Below are 22,033 nucleotides of genomic sequence, written 5' to 3'. Positions count from 1 at the left end.
GGAGTTCGAGACCAGCCTGGACAACATAGTGAAACCCTATCTCTACTAAAAATACAAAAATTAGCCAGGTGTGGTGGCGGGTGCCTGTAATCCCAGCTACTCGGGAGGCTGAGGCAAGAGAGTCGCTTGAACCCGGGAGGCAGAGGTTGCAGTGAACCAAGATCACACCACTGCACTCCAGCCTAGGCAGCAGAGTGAGACTCTGTCTCAAAATAAGTAAATAAGTAAATAAGAACCAGGGTCTTCGAGCGGTTCAAAGCTTCTAAATGACTTTGTCATAATGCATTCCCTTACTAGCCTGTTCCTCAAACTCTGTGGAGAATCATCCAGGCCTCCTGGGTCATCTGGAAGGCATCTCTGGGCACCCCAACCTACCCTTTACTCTTCCTCCCAAGTCCTACAGCCTCGTTGTCTACTTCCCATTTGGCACTTGAACATATGCAGCTTTGCACAGTTGCCTGCCTTTATATAGTTATTTATAGAAATGTATGTCCTTGTCTCTCCCAATGTCATATAAAACTTTAATATTTTACATTTACAAGTGCTTATGCCTACCTCATTTAAACCTCCATTCCTGGGAAACAAACACAGAATGGAAATTTTGGCTTGTGCTAGTCGTAGCCATACATTACATTCCAAACTTTTTTTTTTTTTTTGAGATGGAGTCTCACTCTGTTGCCAGGCTGGAATGCAGAGGCACGACCTCGGCTCACTGCAACCTCCAACTCCCTGGTTCAAGCGATTCTCCTGCCTCAGCCTCCTGAGTAGCTGGGATTACAGGCATGTGCCACCATGCCCAGCTAATTTTTGGATTTTTAGTAGAGACGGGGTTTCACCATGTTGGTGAGGATGGTCTGGATTTCCTGACCTCGTGATCCACCCGCCTTGGCCTCCCACAGTGCTGGGATTACAGGTGTGAGCCACTGCGCCCCGCCCAAATTCCAAACATCTTTTTGGTTTTGTTTGACTTATTCTTTTGAAATTTTTACAGCATTCCCTGTATAAAGATGAGGAAACTAAGGTCTAGAGTGAAGCTGTATAATTTGGTCACAGTCACACAGCAAAAGAATAAGGGTTCTCAGGCCGGGCGCGGTGGCTCACGCTTATAATCCCAGCACTTTGGGAGGCCGAGGCGGGCGGATCACGAGGTCAGGAGTTCGAGACCACGGTGAAACCCCGTCTCTACTAAAAATACAAAAAATTAGCCGGGCGTGGTGGCGGGCGCCTGTAGTCCCAGCTACTTGGAGAGGCTGAGGCAGGAGAATGGCGTGAATCCGGGAGGCGGAGCTTGCAGTGAGCCGAGATCGTGCCACTGCACTCCAGCCTGGGCGACAGAGCGAGACTCCATCTCAAAAAAAAAAAAAAAAAAGAATAAGGGTTCTCTTTCCGGGCCACTGTCCCCAACTCAGCCTTTCTCATAGTAAGCCCGCAGCCATTTGCTTGCTCAACTGAATACCCCATCTGATTGTTAGCTGCTTCCTTGGCTTTGCAGCTTTTGAGGTTTCTCCCTTGACAGGGAAACTAATAAAGAATTAAAATGAACTGATGTTTGAAAAGCTCCCCAGGCCATCCAATTTTCTTTTCTTCAAAATGAAGTGTCTCTTTATGTTTTATTATATGATCATTAAAAAAGTACAGTAAAAAAGTATCAAAATATCCATCATTTTCCATACCTAGAGATTGTCATTGTTATACCTTGGAGTATATCCTTCCAGACATCTCTCTCACACTTATTCATGAACCTTAGAAACTGAATCATATGTAATACTACTGCTTTGTTAGATCTTTTTTTTTTTTTTAAGACAGAGTTTTGCTCTTGTTGCCAGGCTGCAGTGCAATGGCACGATCTTGGCTCATTGCAACCTCCATCTCCCAGGTTCAAGTGATTCTCTTGCCTCAGCCTCCTGAGTAGCTGGGATTACAGGCGCACGCCACCACGCCCTGCTACTTTTGTATTTTTAGTTGAGATGGGGTTTCACCATATTAGTCAGTCTGGTCTCGAACTCCTGACCTCAGGTGATCTGCCTGCCTTGGCCTCCTAAAGTGCTGGGATTATGGGCATGAGCCACTGCGCCCGGCTGGGTATCTTTTATCATTTAACAATACATTGTGAGGCTGAGTACGGTGGCTGATGCCTATAATACCAGCACTCTGGGAGGCTGAGGCAGCAGGACTGCTCAAGCCCAGGAATTCCAGGCTGGAGTGAGTTATTTTGCCACTGCATTTCAGTCTTGGTGGAAAAGCAAGACCCCAACTGTTTAAAAAAATTGACATGTAATTCTTGCTTCCCAAATAAAAGCTTTAAAGATCATCCATGTTAACAGAGATAATAGAGATAATTCTGTCTCATTATTCTTTATTTTTTTTTTTTTTGAGATAGAGTCTCAGTCTGTCTCCCAGGCTGGAGTGCAGTGGCACAATCTTGGCTCACTGCAACCTCTACCTCCCGGGTTCAAGCGATCCTCCTACCTCAGCCTCCCGAGTAGCTGGAATTACAGGTGCGCAGCACCACACCCAGCTAATTTTTGTATTTTTAGTAGAGACGAGGTTTTGCCATGTGGGCCAGGCTGGTCTCAAACTGCTGACCTCAGGTGATCTGCCTGCCTTGGCCTCCTACAGTGCTGGCATTACAGGCGTGAGCCACTGCGCTCGGCCTCTGTCTCATGATTCTTAGTGGACTAGCCAGTTAAAACTTTTTAAATATTTATTTTATTTTATTTTGAGATAGGGTCTTGCTCCATTGCTCCAGGCTGGAGTGCAGTGGCACAATCTCTGCTCACTGCAGCCTTGACCTCCTCTGTTCAAGAGAACCTCCCACCTCAACCTCCCGAGTAGCTGGGATTACAGGCGTGCACACCGCCCCCAGTTAGTTGTTCTTATGTTTTATTTTTGTCTCGCTATGTTGACAGGGCTGGTCTTGAGCTCCTGAGCTCAAGTGATCCTACTGTCTTGGCATCCCAAAGTGCTGGGATTATAGGCGTGAGCCACCTTGCCCGGTCCTATTTATGTATTTGGAGATGGAGTCTCCCTCTGTTGCCCAGGCTGGAATGTAATAGTAGGTTCTCAGCTCACTACAATCTCCGCCTCCTGGGTTCAAGTGATTTTCCTGCTTCAGCCTCCTGAGTAGCTGGAATTACAGGCATGCACCACCACACCTGGTTAATTTTTGTATTTTTAGTAGAGACTAGGTTTCACCATCTTGGCCAGGCTGGTCTCAAACTCCTAACCTCAGGTGATCTGCCTGCCTGGGTCTTCCAAAGTGCTGGGATTACAGGCGTGAGCCACTGCACGTGGCCATATTTATTTATTTAAATACAGGAAAGTATAAAAAAGAAAAGTAAAATTATTATTAATAATTATCTATTAATATTTCCAATATTTTGCTATGTGGATAAGTTCATATAGTACACTAAATGACATACTGTTTTATTCACTTAACGTAGCAGAGGCAAATCGTATGGTAAAAATTCTTCAATACATGCTTATTGTCAAAACTTGGAAAATGTAAAACAAACAAACAAACAGGGCCAGGTGCAGTGGCTCACACCTGTAATACCAGCACTTTGGGAGGTCGAGGCAGGAGGATAGCTGAACCCAGGAGTTCAAGACCAGCCTGAAGAACATGGCAAAACCTTGTCTTTACAAAAAATACAAAAATTAGCTGGGTGTGGTGGCATGCACCTGTAGTCTCTGCTACTCTGGAGGCTGAGGTGGTAGGATTGCTTGAGCCCAGGAGGTGGAGGTTGCAGTGAGCCGAGATTGCACTGTTGCACACTGCACACTCCAGCCTGGGCAACAGAGCTAGATGAAAAGAAAAAAAGAAAGAGACAGAAAAAGAGAGAGAGAGAGAGAAACAAAAGAGAGATAGAGAGAGAGGGAAAGAAGAAGGAAGGCAGGCAGGCAGGCAGGCGGGCAGGCGGGCAGGCGGGCGGGCGGGCCGGGCGCAGAGGCTCTGTAATCCCAGCACCTTGGGAGGTCGAGGCGGGCGGCAGATCACTTGAGATCAGGAATTGGAGACCAGCCTGGCCAACATGGCGAAACCCACCTCTACAAAAAATATAAAAAGATTAGCCAGGCATGGTGGCTAACGCCTGTAATCCCAGCTACTCAGGAGGCTGAGTGAGGCAGGAGAATCGCTTGAACCTGGGAGGCGGAGGTTGCAGTGAGTGCAGATCTTGTGCCATTGCACTCCAGCCTTGGCAACAGAATGAGACTCTGTCTCAGAAAAAAATAAAAAATAAAATAATAGTAAATAATAATAAGGCCGGGGCTGGTGGCTCACGTCTGTAATCCTAGCACTTTGGGAGGACGATGCCGGTGGATCACCGGAGGTCGGGAGTTCGAGACCAGCCTGGCCAACATGGTGAAACCCTGTTTCTACCAAAAATACAAAAAATTTAGCCAGGCATGGCGGCAGGCGCCTATAATCACAGTTACTCTGGAGGCTGAGGCGGGAGAATCGCTTGAACCTGGGAGGCAGAGGTTGCAGTGAGCCCAGATCGGGCCACTGCTCTCCAGCCTGGGCAACGGAGCGAGACTCTGTCTCAAAATAAATACATAAAAATAACATTTATTATTATTTTTTGAGACAGTCTCGCTCTGTCACCCAGGCTGAAGTGCAATGGCAGGATCTCAGCTCACTGTGACCTCCGCCTTTTGGGTTCAAGCGATGATTCTCCTGCTGCAGCCTCTTGAGTAGCTGGGATTACAGGCGCCTGCCACCATGCCTGGCTAATTTTTTTTTTTTTTTTTTTTTTTGAGAGCGAGTTTCGCTCTTGTTGCCCAGGCTGGAGTGCAATGGCGCAATCTCAGCTCATTGCAACCTCTGCCTTCTGGGTTCAAGCAATTCTCCTGCCTCAGCCTCCTAAATAGCTGGGATTACAGGCATGCACCACCACGCCAGGCTAATTTTGTATTTTTAGTTGAGACGGAGTTTCTCCATGTTGGTCGGGCTGGTCTCGAACTCCCGACCCCAAGTGATCTGCCCGCCTCGGCCTCCCAAAGTACTGGGATTACAGGCGTGAGCCACCACGCCTGACCAATTTTTTGTATTTTTAGTAGAGATGGGGTTTCACCATGTTGGCCAGGCTGGTCTCGAACTCCTGACTTCAGGTGATTCATCCGCCTCAACCTCCCTAAGTGCTAGGATTACAGGCATGAGCCACCATGCTTGGCCAATAGCTATATACTTTTACCTCACCAATAACATTTTAAAAAAATCATTGAAAATTTTATCCTTAAAAAAAAAAGACTTCTTTCATGGGGACAAAAAATAAAAATAAAAATAAAAAAATAAAAAGGGCCAGGCACGGTGGCTCACGCTTGTAATCCCAGCACTTTGGGAGGCCGAGGCGGGCGGATCACGAGGTCAGGAGATCAAGACCACGGTGAAACCCCGTCTCTACTAAAAAATACAAAAAATTAGCCGGGCGTGGTGGCGGGCACCTGTAGTCCCAGCCACTCAGGAGGCTGAGGCAGGAGAATGGCGTGAACCCGGGAGGCGGAGCTTGCAGTGAGCCGAGATTGCGCCACTGCACTCCAGCCTGGGCGACACAGCGAGACTCCGTCTCAAAAAAAAAAAAAATATATATATATATATAAAAAAAATAAAAAATAACTACCAAGTTAATACATACTCACTGTAAACATTCAAGCAGTATAGAAACTTAACATAAAAGTAAACATTCTCAATAGTTTGGGTTGCCAGAGTTAGCAAATAAAAATAGAGGACACCTAGTTAATGTATGGGACGTATTTATACTAAAAATACCTTGTTTATGTAAAAATGTAAAAATATGTAAGAATGATAATGTATCTTTGTTTTAATTTGCATTTCTTAATTATTCATGAAGTTTAAAATATGTTCATTCATTTTCAAGCCTTTAATATTTTTTTTTTTTTTTTTTTTTTTTTTTTTTGAGACAGAGTCTCGCTGTCTCCCAGGCTGGAGTGCAGTGGCGCGGTCTCGGCTCACTGCAGGCTCCGCCCCCCGGGGGTTCCCGCCATTCTCCTGCCTCAGCCTCCGGAGTAGCTGGGACTACAGGCGCTCGCCACATCGCCCGGCTAATTTTTTTGTATTTTTAGTAGAGACGGGGTTTCACTGTGTTAGCCAGGATGGTCTCGATCTCCTGACCTCGTGATCCGCCCGCCTCGGCCTCCCAGAGTGCTGGGATTACAGGCGTGAGCCACCGCGCCCGGCCTGCCTTTAATATTTTTAAGAGACAGAGTCTTCGCTGGGCAAGGTGACTCATGCCTGTAATCCCAGCACTTTGGGAGGCCGATGGCAGATCACTTGAAGTCAGGAGTTTCAGACCAGCCTGGCCAACATTGGTGAAAATCCGTCACTACCAAAAAACACAAAAATTAGCTGGGCATGGTGGTGCACACATGTAGTCCCTGCTACTTTCGAGGCTGAGGCGTGAGAATTGCTTGCACCTGGGAGGCAGAGGTTGCAGTGAGCCGAGATCTCGCCACTGCACTCCAGCCTGGGCGACAGAGTAAGACTCTGCCTAAAAAAAAAAAGGGAGACTGAGTCTTGCTCAGATGCCTAGGCTCCAGTGCAGTGGCACGATCACAGCTCACTGCAGCCTCAAACTCCTAGGCGCAAGCTATCTTCCTGCTTCAACCACCTGGAGCAGGTGGGACTACAGGTGCCTACCAGTTAACCCAGCTATTTTTAAAAATTTTTGGTAGAGATAGGGTCTTGCTAAACTGCCTGCCCAGGCTGGTCTCAAACTATTGGCCTCAAGTGATCCTCCCATTATTGATCTTTTTATTTTTATTGTAAATTTTATTTTACAATAAAATAAAATTTTATGGATCTTTTTATTTTTATATGTAAATTTTTTTAATTTTTTTTTTTTTTTTGAGACAGCATCTCCTGTCACCCAGGCTAGAGTGCAGTGGCAGGAACATGGCTCACTGTAGCCTCAACCTCCTGGGCTCAAATGATCCTCCCTCCTCAGCCTCCCATGTAGCTGGGACCATGGGTGAGCAATACCATGTGTGATCAGTTTTTAAATTTTTTGTGGCGTGGTGGTCCCACCATGTTGCTTATGCTGGTCTCGAATTCCTGGGCTCAAGCTATCCTCCCACCTCCTCATTGACCTTAATAGCTTTTTACTTATTACATAAAAATATTAGGGCACAGTGGCTCATGCCTGTAATCCCAACACTTTGGAAGGCCAAGGCAGGAGGATCTCTCAAGCCCAGAAGTTTGAGATCAGCCCGGGCAACACAGTGAGACCCTGTCTCTAAAGAAAGTTGAAAAAAAAAAAACCATTAGCCGGGCATGGTGGCACCCACCTGCAGTTTCGCCTTCCTGGGGGGCTGAGGTGGGAGGACTGCTTGATCCCAGGAGTTCAAGTCTGCAGTGAGCCGTAATCCTGCCATTGCACTCCAGCATGGGCAACAGGACAAGATCTTGTCTCAAAAAAAAAAAAAAATTGAATTATGTAGAGCGTTTAGGTGTGGGCTAAGACCTTAGTACTGTATGGGATTGACTGAGAGTTTTGAATTTTTCCCTGAATCAGCATTCTGATGGAGTCACCAGGTTCCAATAATATCTTCTTTTGGATCCTTGGTCAACACAATTTTCATCCATGGATACTGCAAGTTAAAACACATTCTAGAAGTCTATGGTCCTAACATCAAATTAGTTCTTGGGTCAAATTTTTAATTTTTGTGTAAGGCCCCAATTGAACTTAATGTAGAAAGGGAATGTAGCAGGGTATAGTGAATGGAGTGCTAAACTGGGAGTTTGGAACCCCCTTTCCAGCTGTGTAATCTTGGGTGAGTCATTTCCCCTCTCTCCATTTCAATGTCTTCATCTGTAGAATGGGGAGGTTGGACTCGACAGTCTCAGTTTCTTTCAGTTATTACATTGAGATTTTTATAATCTTTCTGTCTCTATTGCATTATCCAAAAGATTGGGACAAAACATGTTCACCTCTCAGTCCCAAATATGCATGGCTCCAGAACCTAGGCTTTTTTTTTTTTTTTTTTTTTTTTGAGACGGAGTCTCGCTCCATCGCCCAGGCTGGAGTGCAGTGGCGCAATCTCGGCTCGCTGCAAGCTCCGCCTCCCGGGTTCACGCCATTCTCCTGCCTCAGCCTCCCGAGTAGCTGGGACTACAGGCGCCCGCCACCACGCCCGGCTAATTTTTTGTATTTTTAGTAGAGACGGGGTTTCATCGTGGTCTCGATCTCCTAACCTCGTGATCCGCCCTCCACCGCGCCCGGCCAGAACCTAGGCTTTTTAAGCCACTGTAGTTTACTCTCTTTTGGTAGTGGGACAGAGGAGGTAGAATGCGTTCCCTTTCCAAAACATCCTGGCCCCCGACACATTACTACTTATTCCAGCTGTTACTGAAATTGTGGAAAACACACTTCATAAGGAACCAGAAATCTGGGTTCTAGTTTTGCTGCTCTGTATTTTTTGGACAACGCACGTAAGCTTACTTCCCTTATTTGCAAAACAGGGGGCTACTTGAAGGCAGAAGACCGTTTCTCACTCATCCCCCCCCAACCCCTCCCCGCCTTGGATCTAGCAGTGCTGGGCAATTCGCGATGTTTCAAAAACATTTTCTAACAGAAGAGGGTAGACAAGATAGTCTCTACGCTTCCTTTCTCATTCTTTGACAGACCTTGACCAGGAAGGTGTACAATATATACAGAAATACTTTGTCTTCTATTTTAAACACAGAACAACGCATGCGAAATTCTCATGACTTTATTTTGATAGGGTTGTTCCTGACGGAGTGGGTGGAAGGTTATGGATGTTTGTATCGAGACCTTTTTTATCTTCCGGAGACACGATGCTACCGTTGCATAACACAAACAGCACCGATAAAGTGTAGTAATAGGAAAGAGTGCCAGGGAATCAAGACTTTAAGGCAGCATCCCTTTGGGAAAGCGGCTCTTCAAACACGTCCTTCAAGCGCGAGTGGCAGACTCCTTGCTGGGAGGACTGAGTGCACTTTGCTACTTGACCTTGCCACTGTCTCTGCCTCTCCCGGGACTTCAGTTTCCTCACCTGCAAACTGGTAGAATTGTCATAAACGAAAGTCCCTCAACTTCTCCCGCAGCCCCAGGCTTTAACGGCTCTCCTTGAGGGTGGGGACGGGGCGGAGTAATGGTCTGGCCAGAAGCCTCCCCCGCCCCCCATGGCTGGACCATGTCTTTCCTCCTTCCTACTTTTCGCTCCATCGCCCCGCCGCGGTGAGGTCACGCGGGGACGTCACGAGTTTGTGACGACACTAAGAGGCGGGCCTCCGGGAGAGGAAGGGGCGGGGCCTAGGCGGGCGACGCTTGCGCAGTGGGCGCGGCGCGGGAGGAGGCGGAGGCGGCGGGGTGGCGAGAGGCGAGAGGCGGCAGAGGCGGCGGAGCTGGGGGGGGTGGGAGGGGGGGAGAGAGAGTGAGTGGCAGAGTGAGTTTACCCCTATGAGACTCTGAGAGGCCCGGGGCCTACCTCAAAGGAGCGGGGTCACGACGCTAGCTAGCAGCGGGCCCCCTCCAGGTCCCCGGGCCCGGCGGCGCGGCGGCGGCTCGGTTGTGAAGAGGCGGGGAAGCGGGTGTCCGGTCCCCGCCATGGAGGGCATGGACGTGGACCTGGACCCGGAGCTGATGCAGAAGTTCAGCTGCCTGGGCACCACCGACAAGGACGTGCTCATCTCCGAGTTTCAGAGGCTGCTCGGCTTCCAGCTCAATCCTGCCGGTTGCGCCTTCTTCCTGGACATGACCAACTGGTGAGCCGGCCCTGCCGTGCCAGCGCTGGCAGCGGCCTCGGGGCCCCGAGGGGAAGGGAAGGGACACTTGAGCTTGGCGGCAGGGCGAGCCAGGCGGGTACTGAGGGCCACCCCTTCCCGGGACGGGGAGGACGAGTCGGGGAGCCCCGGGGGCATAGGGAGAATTTGGGGGCTGAGCAGGGCTAAAGGAGAGTTAGGGGCCACGGAGGCAGGAGGGGCGGAAGGGAGATGGTGGGGGCGAGCTCCTAAGGTTTTTCTAGGATTAGGGGCCAAGGGACGTGGGATGAGGGGAAAAGACTTCGGCATCCAGGCATAGTGGGTAGACTTGGGAGGAAAAGGGTTATGGTATTGGCTGAGAGTAAAAAGCACAGGAGATCTGGGTTTGGGGAGTGGGGAGAAAGGTTGGGGTTTGGAGTGAGGGGCTGAGGATGCCAGGATTGGGCGGAAACTATAGGGGAGGATTAGGTGCTGTGGAACAACCTGAGCACTGGAGAAGCTTGGGAGTTAGGAGCTGAGAACAGATTAATTTATGTGTCTGTCTCTTTCCATCTGACGATAGATAGGGAAAAGGGGGTGATATTATGGGGGAAGACAAGGGGGTATGGTGAGGGAGATGACTTTCTTAAGAGTTATGCCAGGGAGGAGTAGGATCTACTAGTAAATCGACACATGGAGGACCCGGAGTGTTAGACTTGGGACAGGGCCTGGGAACCACCTTAGGAAAAGTGGGGGAAATGAGATGATCCTGGGGGAAGGAACTTTCTGAAGGGACAGGACTCCTGGCAGAGGGTTCATCTGGGGCCACCAGAATGCTGGGAATGGAGAGGGGCTTCTGTGAAAGAAAGCTAAGTTGACAGATGTTTGGGAAAATGGAGAACTTAGGCTGGGAGCCAAGTTCTTTTGGCTTCACCTCGTAGAAGACTGAATTGGGGCAGAAGACTACCCTACGTAAAGGAGTGTTTCTTGGCTTTGGAAGTAGCAGTTGCTGTTGTTGATAAGCAAGGCTTCCCCTTGTACTCTGAATAGAGGTTGTTGGATTCACTCAGAGGCAGAGTTGGAGTGGAGACGATTAGACTTTCTTTGAAAGGATTTCAGGTGAAGCAACTAATATTTCTTTGGGCAAAAGGCAAAAGGTTCAGTGCCCTTTGCTCTGTTGGGCATTCAGTCTCCTGACATGTGGAATCTTGTTTCTCTTGGCATCACTTGCACACCCAACCTCTCTTTTATTCCTTATCCACTGAATGCCTCAAGCAACGCTGGAAAAGAGGCTGTAAGTCTGCTTTTTATCCCACTCCTAACCTAGTTCTACCCTGGATGATGCTCATCTATTAGTAGGAGCCTTGTAGCCGTGGCTGCACCAAAGGTAATGTGTAAATTTTTTTTTTTTTGAGACGGAGTCTCACTCTGTCGCTCAGGCTGGAGTGCAGTGATGCAACCTCGGTTCACTGCAACCTCTGCCTCCCCAGCAGCAATTCTCCTGTTCAAGCAATTCTCCTGTTCAAGCAATTCTCCTGTCTCAGCCTCCCCACCAGCTGGGACTACAGGCGCACACCACCTCACCCGGCTAATTTTTTTGTATTTTTAGTAGAGATGGGGTTTCACCATATTGGTCAGGCTGATCTTGAACTCCTGACCTCGGGTGATCCACCCGCCTTGGCCTCCCAAAGTGCTGGGAACAGGTGTGAGCCACTATGCCCCGCCATTTTTTTTTTTTTTTTTTTTTTTCTGTGCATCATCTTTGATGGGTCCTACTATTTTATCTTTAAGGTCAATTATTACAGCAAGAGCAGGTTTAAATTTTTAGATGTTTATAAAACTCTTTGACTGGATGCAGGAGATAGTCTTTAGAATTAATCATTTGTAATCTCCATTTGTATCTGTTACTTCTGATGATCTCAAGCAGGGAATATAGCCTACTGTAGTTTTCTGACAGCTAACCTGTGGTGTTTAGTCAGAGAGACATGGGTTATTGAACACACTGAGAAGAGCTATTACTCTGGTGAAATTTAGAAGTAAAGTTATATCTTGAAGAGAGTTGTTCTCTTGCTTGACTGCTTCCCACCTCTGGCTCTTTTTCTTCCTTGTTTACTCTAGTTCAGCATAGGTAACTTGGCATATTGTTGCTGCTAGTTTGGTAGGAGACGATCATTATTTCTCCCAACCCCTTGTGAATTGGACCATTTAAACACTACCCTAATAAGTTTTAAGTTCTTTAGAGTCAGTCTTTATTAGTATAATTATTATGGCTACAAAAGCAGTGTAATGAATTTTATATGTTTCAGGTATGTATTTAATGTCTAAGATTTTTCTTAGTTGTTGTGGAAAGTGAATAGGTGAGGCCCAGTGTGGATAAGAAAAAAATAACTTAAAAGGCTGCACGCCTATAATCCCAGCACTTTGGGAGGCCAGGTGAGGCAGGAGGATCACTTGAGTCCAGGAGTTTGAGACCAGCCTGGGTGACATAGTGAGATCCTGTCTCTACAAAAAATACAACAAAATGAGCCGGGCATAATGATGTGCGCCTGTAGTCCCAGCTACTTGGGAGGCTGAAGTGGGAGGATCACCCTTGGGAAGCTGAGGCTGCAGTGAGCTGAAATCGCACCATTGCACTCTAGCCTGGGTGACAGAGTGGTGAGATGCTGTCTCAAAAAAAAAAATTAAAAATATAGTTGGATTATGAAGCTTCTATTTGAGGGAGGCTGAGGCAGGAGAATGACGTGAACCCAGGAGCTTGCAGTGAGCCGAGATTGTGCCACTGCACTCCAGCCTGGGCAACAGACTGAGACTGTCTCAAAAAAATAAATAAATAAATAAATAAATAAAACTTCTATCTGAGTTTTTATATAAAAAACTTAAGCTCAAAGCCATGGAGTAGCATATATGTTGATGACATGTTATTTCTGTATAAAAACAAGTTACATATATGAGCAAAGGAGTGAGCTGTTAAGAAAATGTGTTCTGGGCCAGGTGTGGTGGTGCGTGCGTGTAGTCCCAGCTACCTGGGTGCCTGAGGTAGGGAGATCACCTGAGCCCAGGAGGTCGAGGCTGCAGTGAGCCGTGATCATGCCACTGCACTCCAGCCTGGGCGACAGAATGAGACTCTGTCTGGAAAAAAAAATGTGTTCTGGCTTTAGAGAAATTGAGAAGTTGGAAGTCAGTAGCTTCTTAGAAATCCATGCAGTTAAGTGATAATTCAACTTTAAGTCACATTACCATATTTTTTGGCCATATAAGGCATGTTCTTTATTTTCTTTGATTATAAAATGAAAAATCATTTGTGAACTAAAAGCAGGCAGGCTTTTCATTTTTTTCTTTCCTATGAAAGATAGCGCCATAATCTAATACTGTATTTTTTGATTCCTATGTTTACCTAATTCATCTTGACAGATTTTTTTATTTTTTTGAGACAGGGTCTCATTCTGTCTCCCAGGCTGAAGTGCGGTGGCACAACCATGACTCACTACAGCCTCAACCTCCCAGATTCAAGCAATCCTCCCACCTCAGCCTCTTGAGTAGCTGGGACTACAGATGCGTGCCACCATGACTGGCTAATTTTTTTATTTTTTTACTTTTTATTTAATTTAATATTTTTCCTTTTTCTCATGTCAGGTGGGTAATGTGCACATGTTATATAACAAGATTCAAGGTTGGCATGTCTCATAGATGCATGTAAACACCCAATCATCATGCATATGAATTACAAAAGGATCAATTTAAAAATTTTTTTAGAGATGAGTCGCACTGTGTTGCCAGACCTAGTCTTGAACTCTTGGGCTTACCTGGCCTTAGTCTCCCAAAGTGTTGGGATTATAGACATGAGCTACTGTGTCCAGCCAAGATTTTTTTTTCAAACAAACATCCATCATAATTAATAAAATCTAGGTAAATACATATACACATAATGTGCATGCATGCATACTTAATCACAGTATTTGTATGTGTTGCTCAAGTAAAAATCTGAAGTCTAGACTTGTTGTTTTAAGCATCATTTAATTTCTAACTGGGCAACTGTTGACATAGTCATAATACAGGTTGACAAAAAAATCTGTCAACTTGCTCTGATGATTAACCTGTTGAATTGAAGATGATTAATCTTCCTGTGACTTCGTAAGTGCCAGCTTTGGGTTGTAATAAATACCATTCAGTTGTCTATTCAAAAATAGTGTGGTAAATTAAAAATCATGATTGAAAAGCGAAGACCCTGAGTCTTCTAAAATTAAACCTGTCTGAGTGCAGTAGCTCACGCCTATAATCCCAGCACTTTGGGAGGCCAGGGCAGTAGGATTGCTTGAACCCAGGAGTTTGAGACCAGCATAGGCAAGATAGGGAGACCTCCATCTCTACAAAAATAAAAAAATAGCTGGGCATGGTGGCGCTTACCTGTAGTCCCAGCTAAGTGGGAGGCTGAGGTGGGAAGATCAGTTGAGCCTGGGAGGTGAAGGGTGCAGTGAGCTGTGATTGTGCTGCTGCACTCCTGCCCGGGTAGCAGAGTGAGACCCTGTCTCAAAAATAAAATAAAAATAAAACCTAAGTTGGAAAGGTTATGCTTTTGTGATCAAAGGTAAGAATTTATTTTGTCATTGTTGAAAAACTGACTAAATGGAATGTTTTGGCCTTGTAAGTCTTCTACCCTGTTAACACATATTTTTTTTTTGGTCTTAGGTTGACAAAATTGTGTAGATATTTCTTTTTTTTTTTGAGACAGTCTTGCTCTGTCGCCCAGGCTGGAGTGCAGTGGTGAGATCTTGGCTTACTGCAACCTCTGCCTCCCAGGTTCAAGAGGTTCTCCTGCCTCAGCCTCCCGAGTAGCTGGGACTATGGGCGCCCACCACCACACCTGGCTAATTTTTGTATTTTTGGTAGAGACAGGGTTTCACCATGTTTGGCCAGGTTGGTCTCGAACCCCTGACCTCAAATGATCCACCCACCTTGGCCTCCCAAAGTGCTAGGATTATAGGCGTGGGCCACTGCACCTGGCCTCTATTTGTTAAATTTAGAACCAAATATTGTTTTCAGTTGAGCATGTTTGTAGGATTTATACCTGAGCTGGCAGCCATGCTGCTGGAGAATGATGGAACTGTCTGTTAACAGAGGTAGTCAATTTTCAGTTCCTAAGTGAGTATGTAAAGTGAATAAATGATATGGTGAAAGTAAACCCAATATCTAAAACCAAATTGAAATGACTCGTAGATTAATATCTGCAGTGTTCTATAGGTGGAATGTCTTTCAGAGATACTATTGGGCTGTGAATACAGAACTTGGAATTCTAAAACTGGAAACTGACAAGAGATTCTTTAGTTTAGGCCAGGCACGGTGGCTCACGCCTATAATCCCAGCACTTTGGGAGGCCGAGGTGAGCGGATCATGAGGTCAGGAGATTGAGACCATCCTGGCTAACATGGTGGAACGCCGTCTCTACTAAAAATACAAAAAAAAATTAGCCAGGCGTGGTGACGGGCACCTGTAGTCCCAGCTACTCGGGAGGCTGAGGCAGGAGAATGGCGTGAACCCAGGAGGTGGAGCTTGCGGTGAGCTGAGATCACGCCACTGCACTCCAGCCTAGTTTATTCCAAGTGTTCTGCAGGTTTGCATCCAGCCCTTCTAAGATAGCCATCTGTCCTATTCTTGTATCCCTACGGGCAGAGATTTGCATGATACCTTATTATAATGTTTAATTACTTTCTGGTTAGAATTATGTTAAATTCTACATACTTGCTACAATTTAAGCCTTTTTTGTTTGTGTATGTCCTCCTTGGAGATGGAGGATATCTAATAAACACTCTGTTAAGAGGTCAGAAAGCTTCTATTAATTGAAAGTACTGGAAGTTTTCAACTATGTAAAATTTAAACATGTTCAATTTAATGGGTTCATATTTTTTGATGTAGTCTGATTGCCTTTTTTTTATGGGAAACCAAGATTCAGAGGAGAGCTTACCTCACTTTTTAAGTATTTGTGGTAAAATATATATAACAAAATTTAACCTTTTAATCAATTTATTTATTTATTTATTTTTAATTTTTTTTGAGACAGTTTCACTCTGTCGCCCAGGCTGGAGTGCAGTGGCACAATCTTGGCTCACTGCAACCTCTGCCTCCTGGGTTCATGCGATTCTTGTGCCTCAGCCTCCCAAGTAACTGGGATTACAGGTGTGGGCCACCACGCCTGGCTAATTTTTGTAGTATTAGTAGAGTCAAGGTTTTGCCATGTTGGCCAGGCTGGTCTCAAACTCCTGACCTCAGGTGATCTGCCTGCCTCGGCCTCCCAAAGTGCTGGGATTACAGGTGTGAGCCACCATGCCCGGCCCGAATTTTAATCATTTTAAGGTGTACAGTTGAGTGTTACATTAGGTGTTCATTGTAAGTTGTTGTTTAGCATTAGTGATAAGAGTCAAATAACTCTTCTAGATTTTTATACATTAACTTAGGAGTTAGTACTGGCCTTATTTCTCAGTATAGCAGTAGATAAAATATCTTTTAATAGCATATAGACAATGTTTCTCTACCTCCTATTAGGCTAGTGCTGTGCAGTTGTGGTATTGCAACATCCTAGGTTGCCTGCAGGTATCTTCAGGGAGCAGTGTGTATGTTTTGGAATTCTACTTGCATCCACCATGGATGGAACAGATGTTTTCTAGAAAAGTAACTTGGGAAAAATATTTCTGTAAAATATGATGTCCTATTAACTTTCTCAACATTGTCAGAAACACCCTACTAGATAAAGATATAATCACAAATCAATGAAATTAGAATCTAAATATGAAAATCAGTTGTACCTCTTACCTGATCACATATTACCTTCTTTGCCTTGTTAATCCATTTCTCAGTCACCCGTGCTAAATGAGTTTCTCATCTACGCTGTGGTTTATATGTATAAATCTAGGAAAAAGTTCCTTTATGATGGAGATAATACTTCTATTAATACTGGTTTCCTTAAATAAATGTGTGTCAAACAGTAGTTTTAGGAAGAGGTTAAGGAAGGGCTACATAGCAGCGATAGAGTATTATGTACTCTATTGCATTTTTTAAAAGGTTTTTATTTTTGATTTGGAATATTGTTGATTTTTAAAATAAGATTGTGAAATTGATACGATGTAAAATTAACTATTTTATTTTTATTTATTTAATTTTAATTTTTTTAGCGACGTCTCACCATGTTGCCCAGGCTGGAGTGCAATGGCTATTTACAGGCATGATCATGTAGCACACTACAGCCTTGAACTCTGAGGCTCAAGTGATTCTCCCACCTCAGCAACCTGAGTAGTTGGGATTACATGTGTGCAGTACTGTGCCTGGCAAAATTGACTGTTTTAAAGTGAACAATTCAGTGGTGTTTAGCGCATTCACAGTGTTGTGCAACCACCACCTCTCTCTTTCTTTCTAAACTTTTTCATAACCCCAGAATGAAACTTTACACCCATTAAGCCGGCGTAAAGGACTATTCTCTCCTCAGCCATTGGCAACCAGCAGTCTGAGTTCTGTCTCTATGTATGTACCTATTCTGGATCTTTTCTTTTCTTTTCTTTTTTGAGACGGAGTTTCACTCTTGTTGCCCAGGCTGGAGTGAAATGACATGATCTTGGCTCACTGTAACCTCTGCCTCCCAGGTTCAAGTGATTCTCCTGCCTCAGCCTCCCGTGGATATTTCATGTAAATAGAATTGTACGATATTTGTCCTTTTGTGTCTGCATCTTGTTGTTGTTGTTGTTGTTGTCGTCCAGGCTGGAGTACAGTGGCGTGATCTCGGCTCACTACAACCTCTGCCTCCCTGGTTCAAGCGATTCTCCTACCTTAGCGTCCCAAGTAGCTGGGATTACAGGCGTGCAAGATCACGCCTTGCTAATTTTTGTATTTTTTGTATAGACAGGGTTTCGCCATGTTGGCCAGGCTGGTCTTGAACTTCTGACCTCAAGTGATCCATCTGCCTTGGCCTCCCAAAGTGCTGGGATTACAGACATGAGCCACTGTGCCTAGCCTTTTTTTTTGGTTTCTTTTAATGAAGCCTATAAGTTTCTTGCCATGGCATCTTTCATTTAGCATAATGTTTTCAGGGTTCATCCATGTTGTAGTATGTATCAGTACTTCATTTTTTTTTTTTTTTTTTTTTTTTTCTTGAGACAGGGTCTCATTCTGTTGCCCAGGCTGGAGTGCACTGGCGCTATCATGGCTAACCTTAGCTTCGACTCCTGAGCTCAATCCATCCTCCCACCTCAGTCTGCCAAGGAGCTGGGATATAGGCATGAGCCACCATGTCCAGTCAATTTTTGTGTTTTTTGTACAGACAGGATTTTGCCATGTTGCCCAGGCTTGTTTAGAACTCCTGGGCTTAACGGATCCACCTGCACTGGCCTCCCAAAGTTTTGGGATTACAGGCATGAGCCACCCCCCAACCTCCACCCCGGCCTCACTCTTTTTTTATGGCTTGATAGTATTCCATTGTATATGCATATCACAATTTGTTTTATCTATTCATTCATTGGTAGACATTTGGGGTGTTTCTGTCTTTTGACTATTCTGAGTAGTAAAGTTTTGAATATGTGCATGTACCTGTATTTGTTTGAGTACCTTTTTTTTAGTTCCTTTGGGTATGTATCTAGGAATGGAAATTTTGGGTCATATGGTCATTCTGTTTTTGAGGAATCACCAAACTCTTTTCCACAGTGGCTGAACCATTTTACATTCCCAACCGCAATGTATGAGTTGGTCCCAATTTCTCCACATCCTTGCCAACACTTGTTATTTTTCTTTCTTCTTTTAAACTTCCAGTTTAATGGAATATATATATTTTTTTTTTATATATATATATATATATATATTTTTTTTTTTTTTTTTTTTTGGAGATGGAGTCTTGCTCTGTTGCCCAGGCTGGAGTGCAGTGGCGTGATCTCGGCTCACTGCAACCTCCACCTCCTGGGTTCAAGCGATTCTCCTGCCCCAGCCTCCCGAGTAGCTGGGACTACAGGTGTGTGCCACCATGCCCTGCTAATTGTTTTTGTATTTTTAGTGGAGACGGGGTTTCACCTTATTGACCAGGCTGGTCTCAAATTCCTGACCTTAGGTGACCCACCCGCTTTGGCCTCCCAAAGTGCTTGGATTACAGGCGTGAGCCACCACGCCCAGCCAATATTTTTCTTTTTAAAACTATGGCCATCCTAGTGGGTATGGATTGGTACCTTATTATGATTTTGATTCTTATTTTTCTAATTACTAATTATATGAACATATTTTTATGTGCTTGTTGGCCATTTGTGTATCTTCTTTGGAGAAATAACCATTTAGGTCCTTTGCCCATTTTCTTTCCCCTACCCCCTGAGGAATTTTGTTGATGGCTCTAGTTTATTCCCTCCCAAAGACCAATAGCAACCAGATGAAGTGAAGTTAACTTCAGGATTTTATTGTCTTCATAATAAAATAAAAGATGACATTTAGAACTGTATCACTTGGTCCTTTCTCGTCTTATCTCCTCCCAGTTCAAAATGCTTGCATGTCTTAAAAGCTAGCATTCTTTTACATCTGCAGTTGGGTTCTGTGAACTCTAGCCTCAGCACAATCTTCTTTATAGTTTTAACCTTTTTCTGGGAAATTGGCTTAGTCTGCCCACCATAGCTACCCTGCTTCCTGTCATAATGCTGCTTTCTCTGGGCATTCAGAGAATTCTTGCCTTTCTTATACTGTGTCACTTTGTGGGGTTGGTGTTTGCCATACTTCTAATAGAAAGTCTGGTGGCTTTTAGGAATGTTCATTATGTTTGCTGGAGCACTGTCAGCACAAAAAGGCTTTGCCCATTTTTAAATTGGGTTGTCTTTTTGTTGTTCAGTTGTAAGAAGTCTTTTTTTTTTTTTTTTTTTTTGAGACGGAGTCTCACTCTGTTGCCCAGGCCGGAGTGCAGTGGCGCAATCTCACCTCACCGCAAGCTCCGCCTCCTGGGTTCACGCCATTCTCCTACCTCAGCCTCCCGAGTAGCTGGGACTACAGGCGCCTGCCACCATGCCCGGCTAATTTTTTTGTATTTTTGTAGAGACAGGGTTTCACTGTGTTAGCCAGGATGGTCTCGATCTCCTGACCTCATGATCCGCCCGCCTTGGCCTCCCAAAGTGCTGGGATTACAGGCGTGAGCCACCGCACCTGGCCTGTAAGAAGTCTTTATATATTCTAGATATGAAACCCTTATTGGGTATATAAATTGCACTATTTTCTCCCATTCTGTAGGCTGTCTTTTCACTCTCTTGACAATGTCCTGTGAGTCACAAATGTTTCTAATGTGCTGAGGTCCATATCAATTCTTTTTTTCTTCACTTGTGTTTTTGATGTCATATCTTAGAATTCATTACCAAATCCAAGGTCATGAAGATTTATCCCTTTGTTTTCTTCTAAGAGTTAGTTTTTATATTTAGGTTGTTGGTCCATTTTGTATATGGATATCCATTTTGTATAATTAATTTTTGTATATGGTATGAGGTGGGAACCAGCTTGATTCTGTGGAGCTTAATTTTGATCATGTTTCTGCTCTGGGATGGGCTTCTCATTAGCTCTGTATTAAATATATCCTTTACTTTTAGTAAATATATATTTTATTCTCTTCAGCCATCACTAAAAGTTGGGCCAGAAAAAAAGTGTGCAGGATTTTCTGGTTGGGGCAGAAAACTTATGAATATTCTATTGACATTCAAAACTAGATGTGTTTAAAAGGTCAGTTTGCCAGGTGTGGTGGTGCATGCTTGTAGTCTTAGCTACTTGGGATGCTGAGGCGGGAGGATTGCTTGAGCCCAGGAGTTCTGGGCTGTAGTGCGCTATGGCATTTGGGTGTCCGTACTAAGTTCGGTATCAGTATGGTGATCTCCCGGGAGCGGGAGACCACCAGGTTGCCTAAGGAGGAGGTGAGCCAGCCCAGGTCAGAAATGGAGCAGGTCAAAAGTCCCGTGCTGATCAATAGTGGGATTATATCTGTGAATAGCCACTGCACTCCATAGCAAGACGCAGTCTTTAAAAAAATGAAAAATCAAAAAAATTAAAAAATAAAAATAATAAAAGGTCAATTTATCCTTTTCCTTACTCCAGCCAGTTTTTGGTCTCCCAGAAATTAGACTTGAACTGAGTTATCTTTAAGGCCCTCTCTTTCCTGGACACCCCAGTTCATTTGCCAAATCCAGTTAATTTCCACCTGGATTTGGCAGTGTACTTCCCAAATGTCTCTTTTTTTCCATTCCCACTGCCACCGCTTTAGTTTGCAGATTATGTTACCAGTTTAACAGAGTAACATAGGCATAGTCCAAGTCGGGTTTTCTACACGTGGCTTTCTTCCTTCCAGTCTATTTTGTGGACATACCACTGCTAGATCAATCTTTCTAAATCACAGCTTCAATATAGACCCTTCTTAGAAACCTCTAACAGGGCCTTGTTGCTTACCAGATACAGAACAGCAAGCTTTAGCTTGACATTCATTCAGGACCCTGCAAAGACTGGTCCCAGTTTACCTACTTCTACCTTGCCTGGCATATCTTTGTAGTGAATATTCTGCTTTTCTCTGCTCTGTTCAAACTAGGCTGCTGCTCATTCCCACATAAACTTTTGCTCTCCCAATTTTAAACTTATTTCTCCTACTTAGAATGCTATTCTTTCCTTTCTACCTGAAGAAGTCCTATCGTTTTTCTGAAATTGACATACTGATCCTGTTCTTAGCCGTGTACTCTTCTTTGAACTCCACTCTTTCCTTTTTTATAGTGTTTATTATGTATAGAAACACACTTTTAAGAGGACAGTGCCCCCTAATAGCCTTTGTTTCTCCCTAAGCCTCTTATGCACTGCTTTGTACATAGGTGCTCAGTAAACATTTGTTGAAGTAATATGTAAGGGTAGATGGGAGAAAAGGCTTAATTTTTTTCTTATGCCTATGTTACTCAGTAATTTAGATGTGAATGGACAAAAATATTTTGTAAGCTCTCTAAAGTTCTCTTAGATCATTGCCATTGTGTTTCCATTGAGGAAAAACTTTAAAAAGTCATATAAGCGCATATTAAGTTCAAATAGTTTAGAATAGTTTAAACAGGGGTTGCAAACTAAAATATGTTTAGGTGCCAGATGGGTAACAATTGAAGGTGTGTGAACTGGAAAGCCTTGCCTTTTTTTTTTTTGAGACGGAGTCTCGCTCTGTCGCCCAGGCTGGAGTGCAGTGGCGCGATCTCGGCTCACTGCAAGCTCCGCCTCCTGGGTTCACGCCATTCTCCTGCCTCAGCCTCTCCGAGTAGCTGGGACTACAGGCGCCCGCCACCACGCCCGGCTAATTTTTTTTTT

General features: G+C 44.7%; 1 protein-coding gene and 1 non-coding gene across 4 annotated transcripts in view; one reads left to right on the top strand and one right to left on the bottom strand.

The window, feature by feature from the left end:
- The first annotated feature begins 9,327 nt into the window (after positions 1–9,327).
- Positions 9,328–22,033, top strand: part of ILRUN (inflammation and lipid regulator with UBA-like and NBR1-like domains) — a 123,212-nt gene continuing 110,506 nt past the window's right edge. For 2 of the 3 annotated variants that reach the window (XM_030803316.1, XM_030803315.1), the window contains exon 1: positions 9,345–9,745. In XM_030803316.1, the coding sequence (XP_030659176.1) occupies positions 9,588–9,745 (158 nt within the window). In that variant the 5' untranslated portion in view covers positions 9,345–9,587. Of the gene's footprint in view, positions 9,746–22,033 lie in introns of all 3 variants that reach the window. The other variant, XM_030803317.1, reaches the window with a different exon arrangement.
- Positions 13,349–13,454, bottom strand: LOC115832715. The gene has a single exon (XR_004028224.1). It is a non-coding gene; the product is annotated as a small nucleolar RNA U13 (small nucleolar RNA).

Source organism: Nomascus leucogenys, chromosome 22a (genome assembly GCF_006542625.1).
Source record: "Nomascus leucogenys isolate Asia chromosome 22a, Asia_NLE_v1, whole genome shotgun sequence".
In the NCBI taxonomy this organism is placed as follows: Eukaryota; Metazoa; Chordata; class Mammalia; order Primates; family Hylobatidae; genus Nomascus; species Nomascus leucogenys.
The sequence above is the reverse complement of the archived record's forward strand: the minus strand, read 5'-3'. Positions and strand labels throughout refer to the sequence as shown.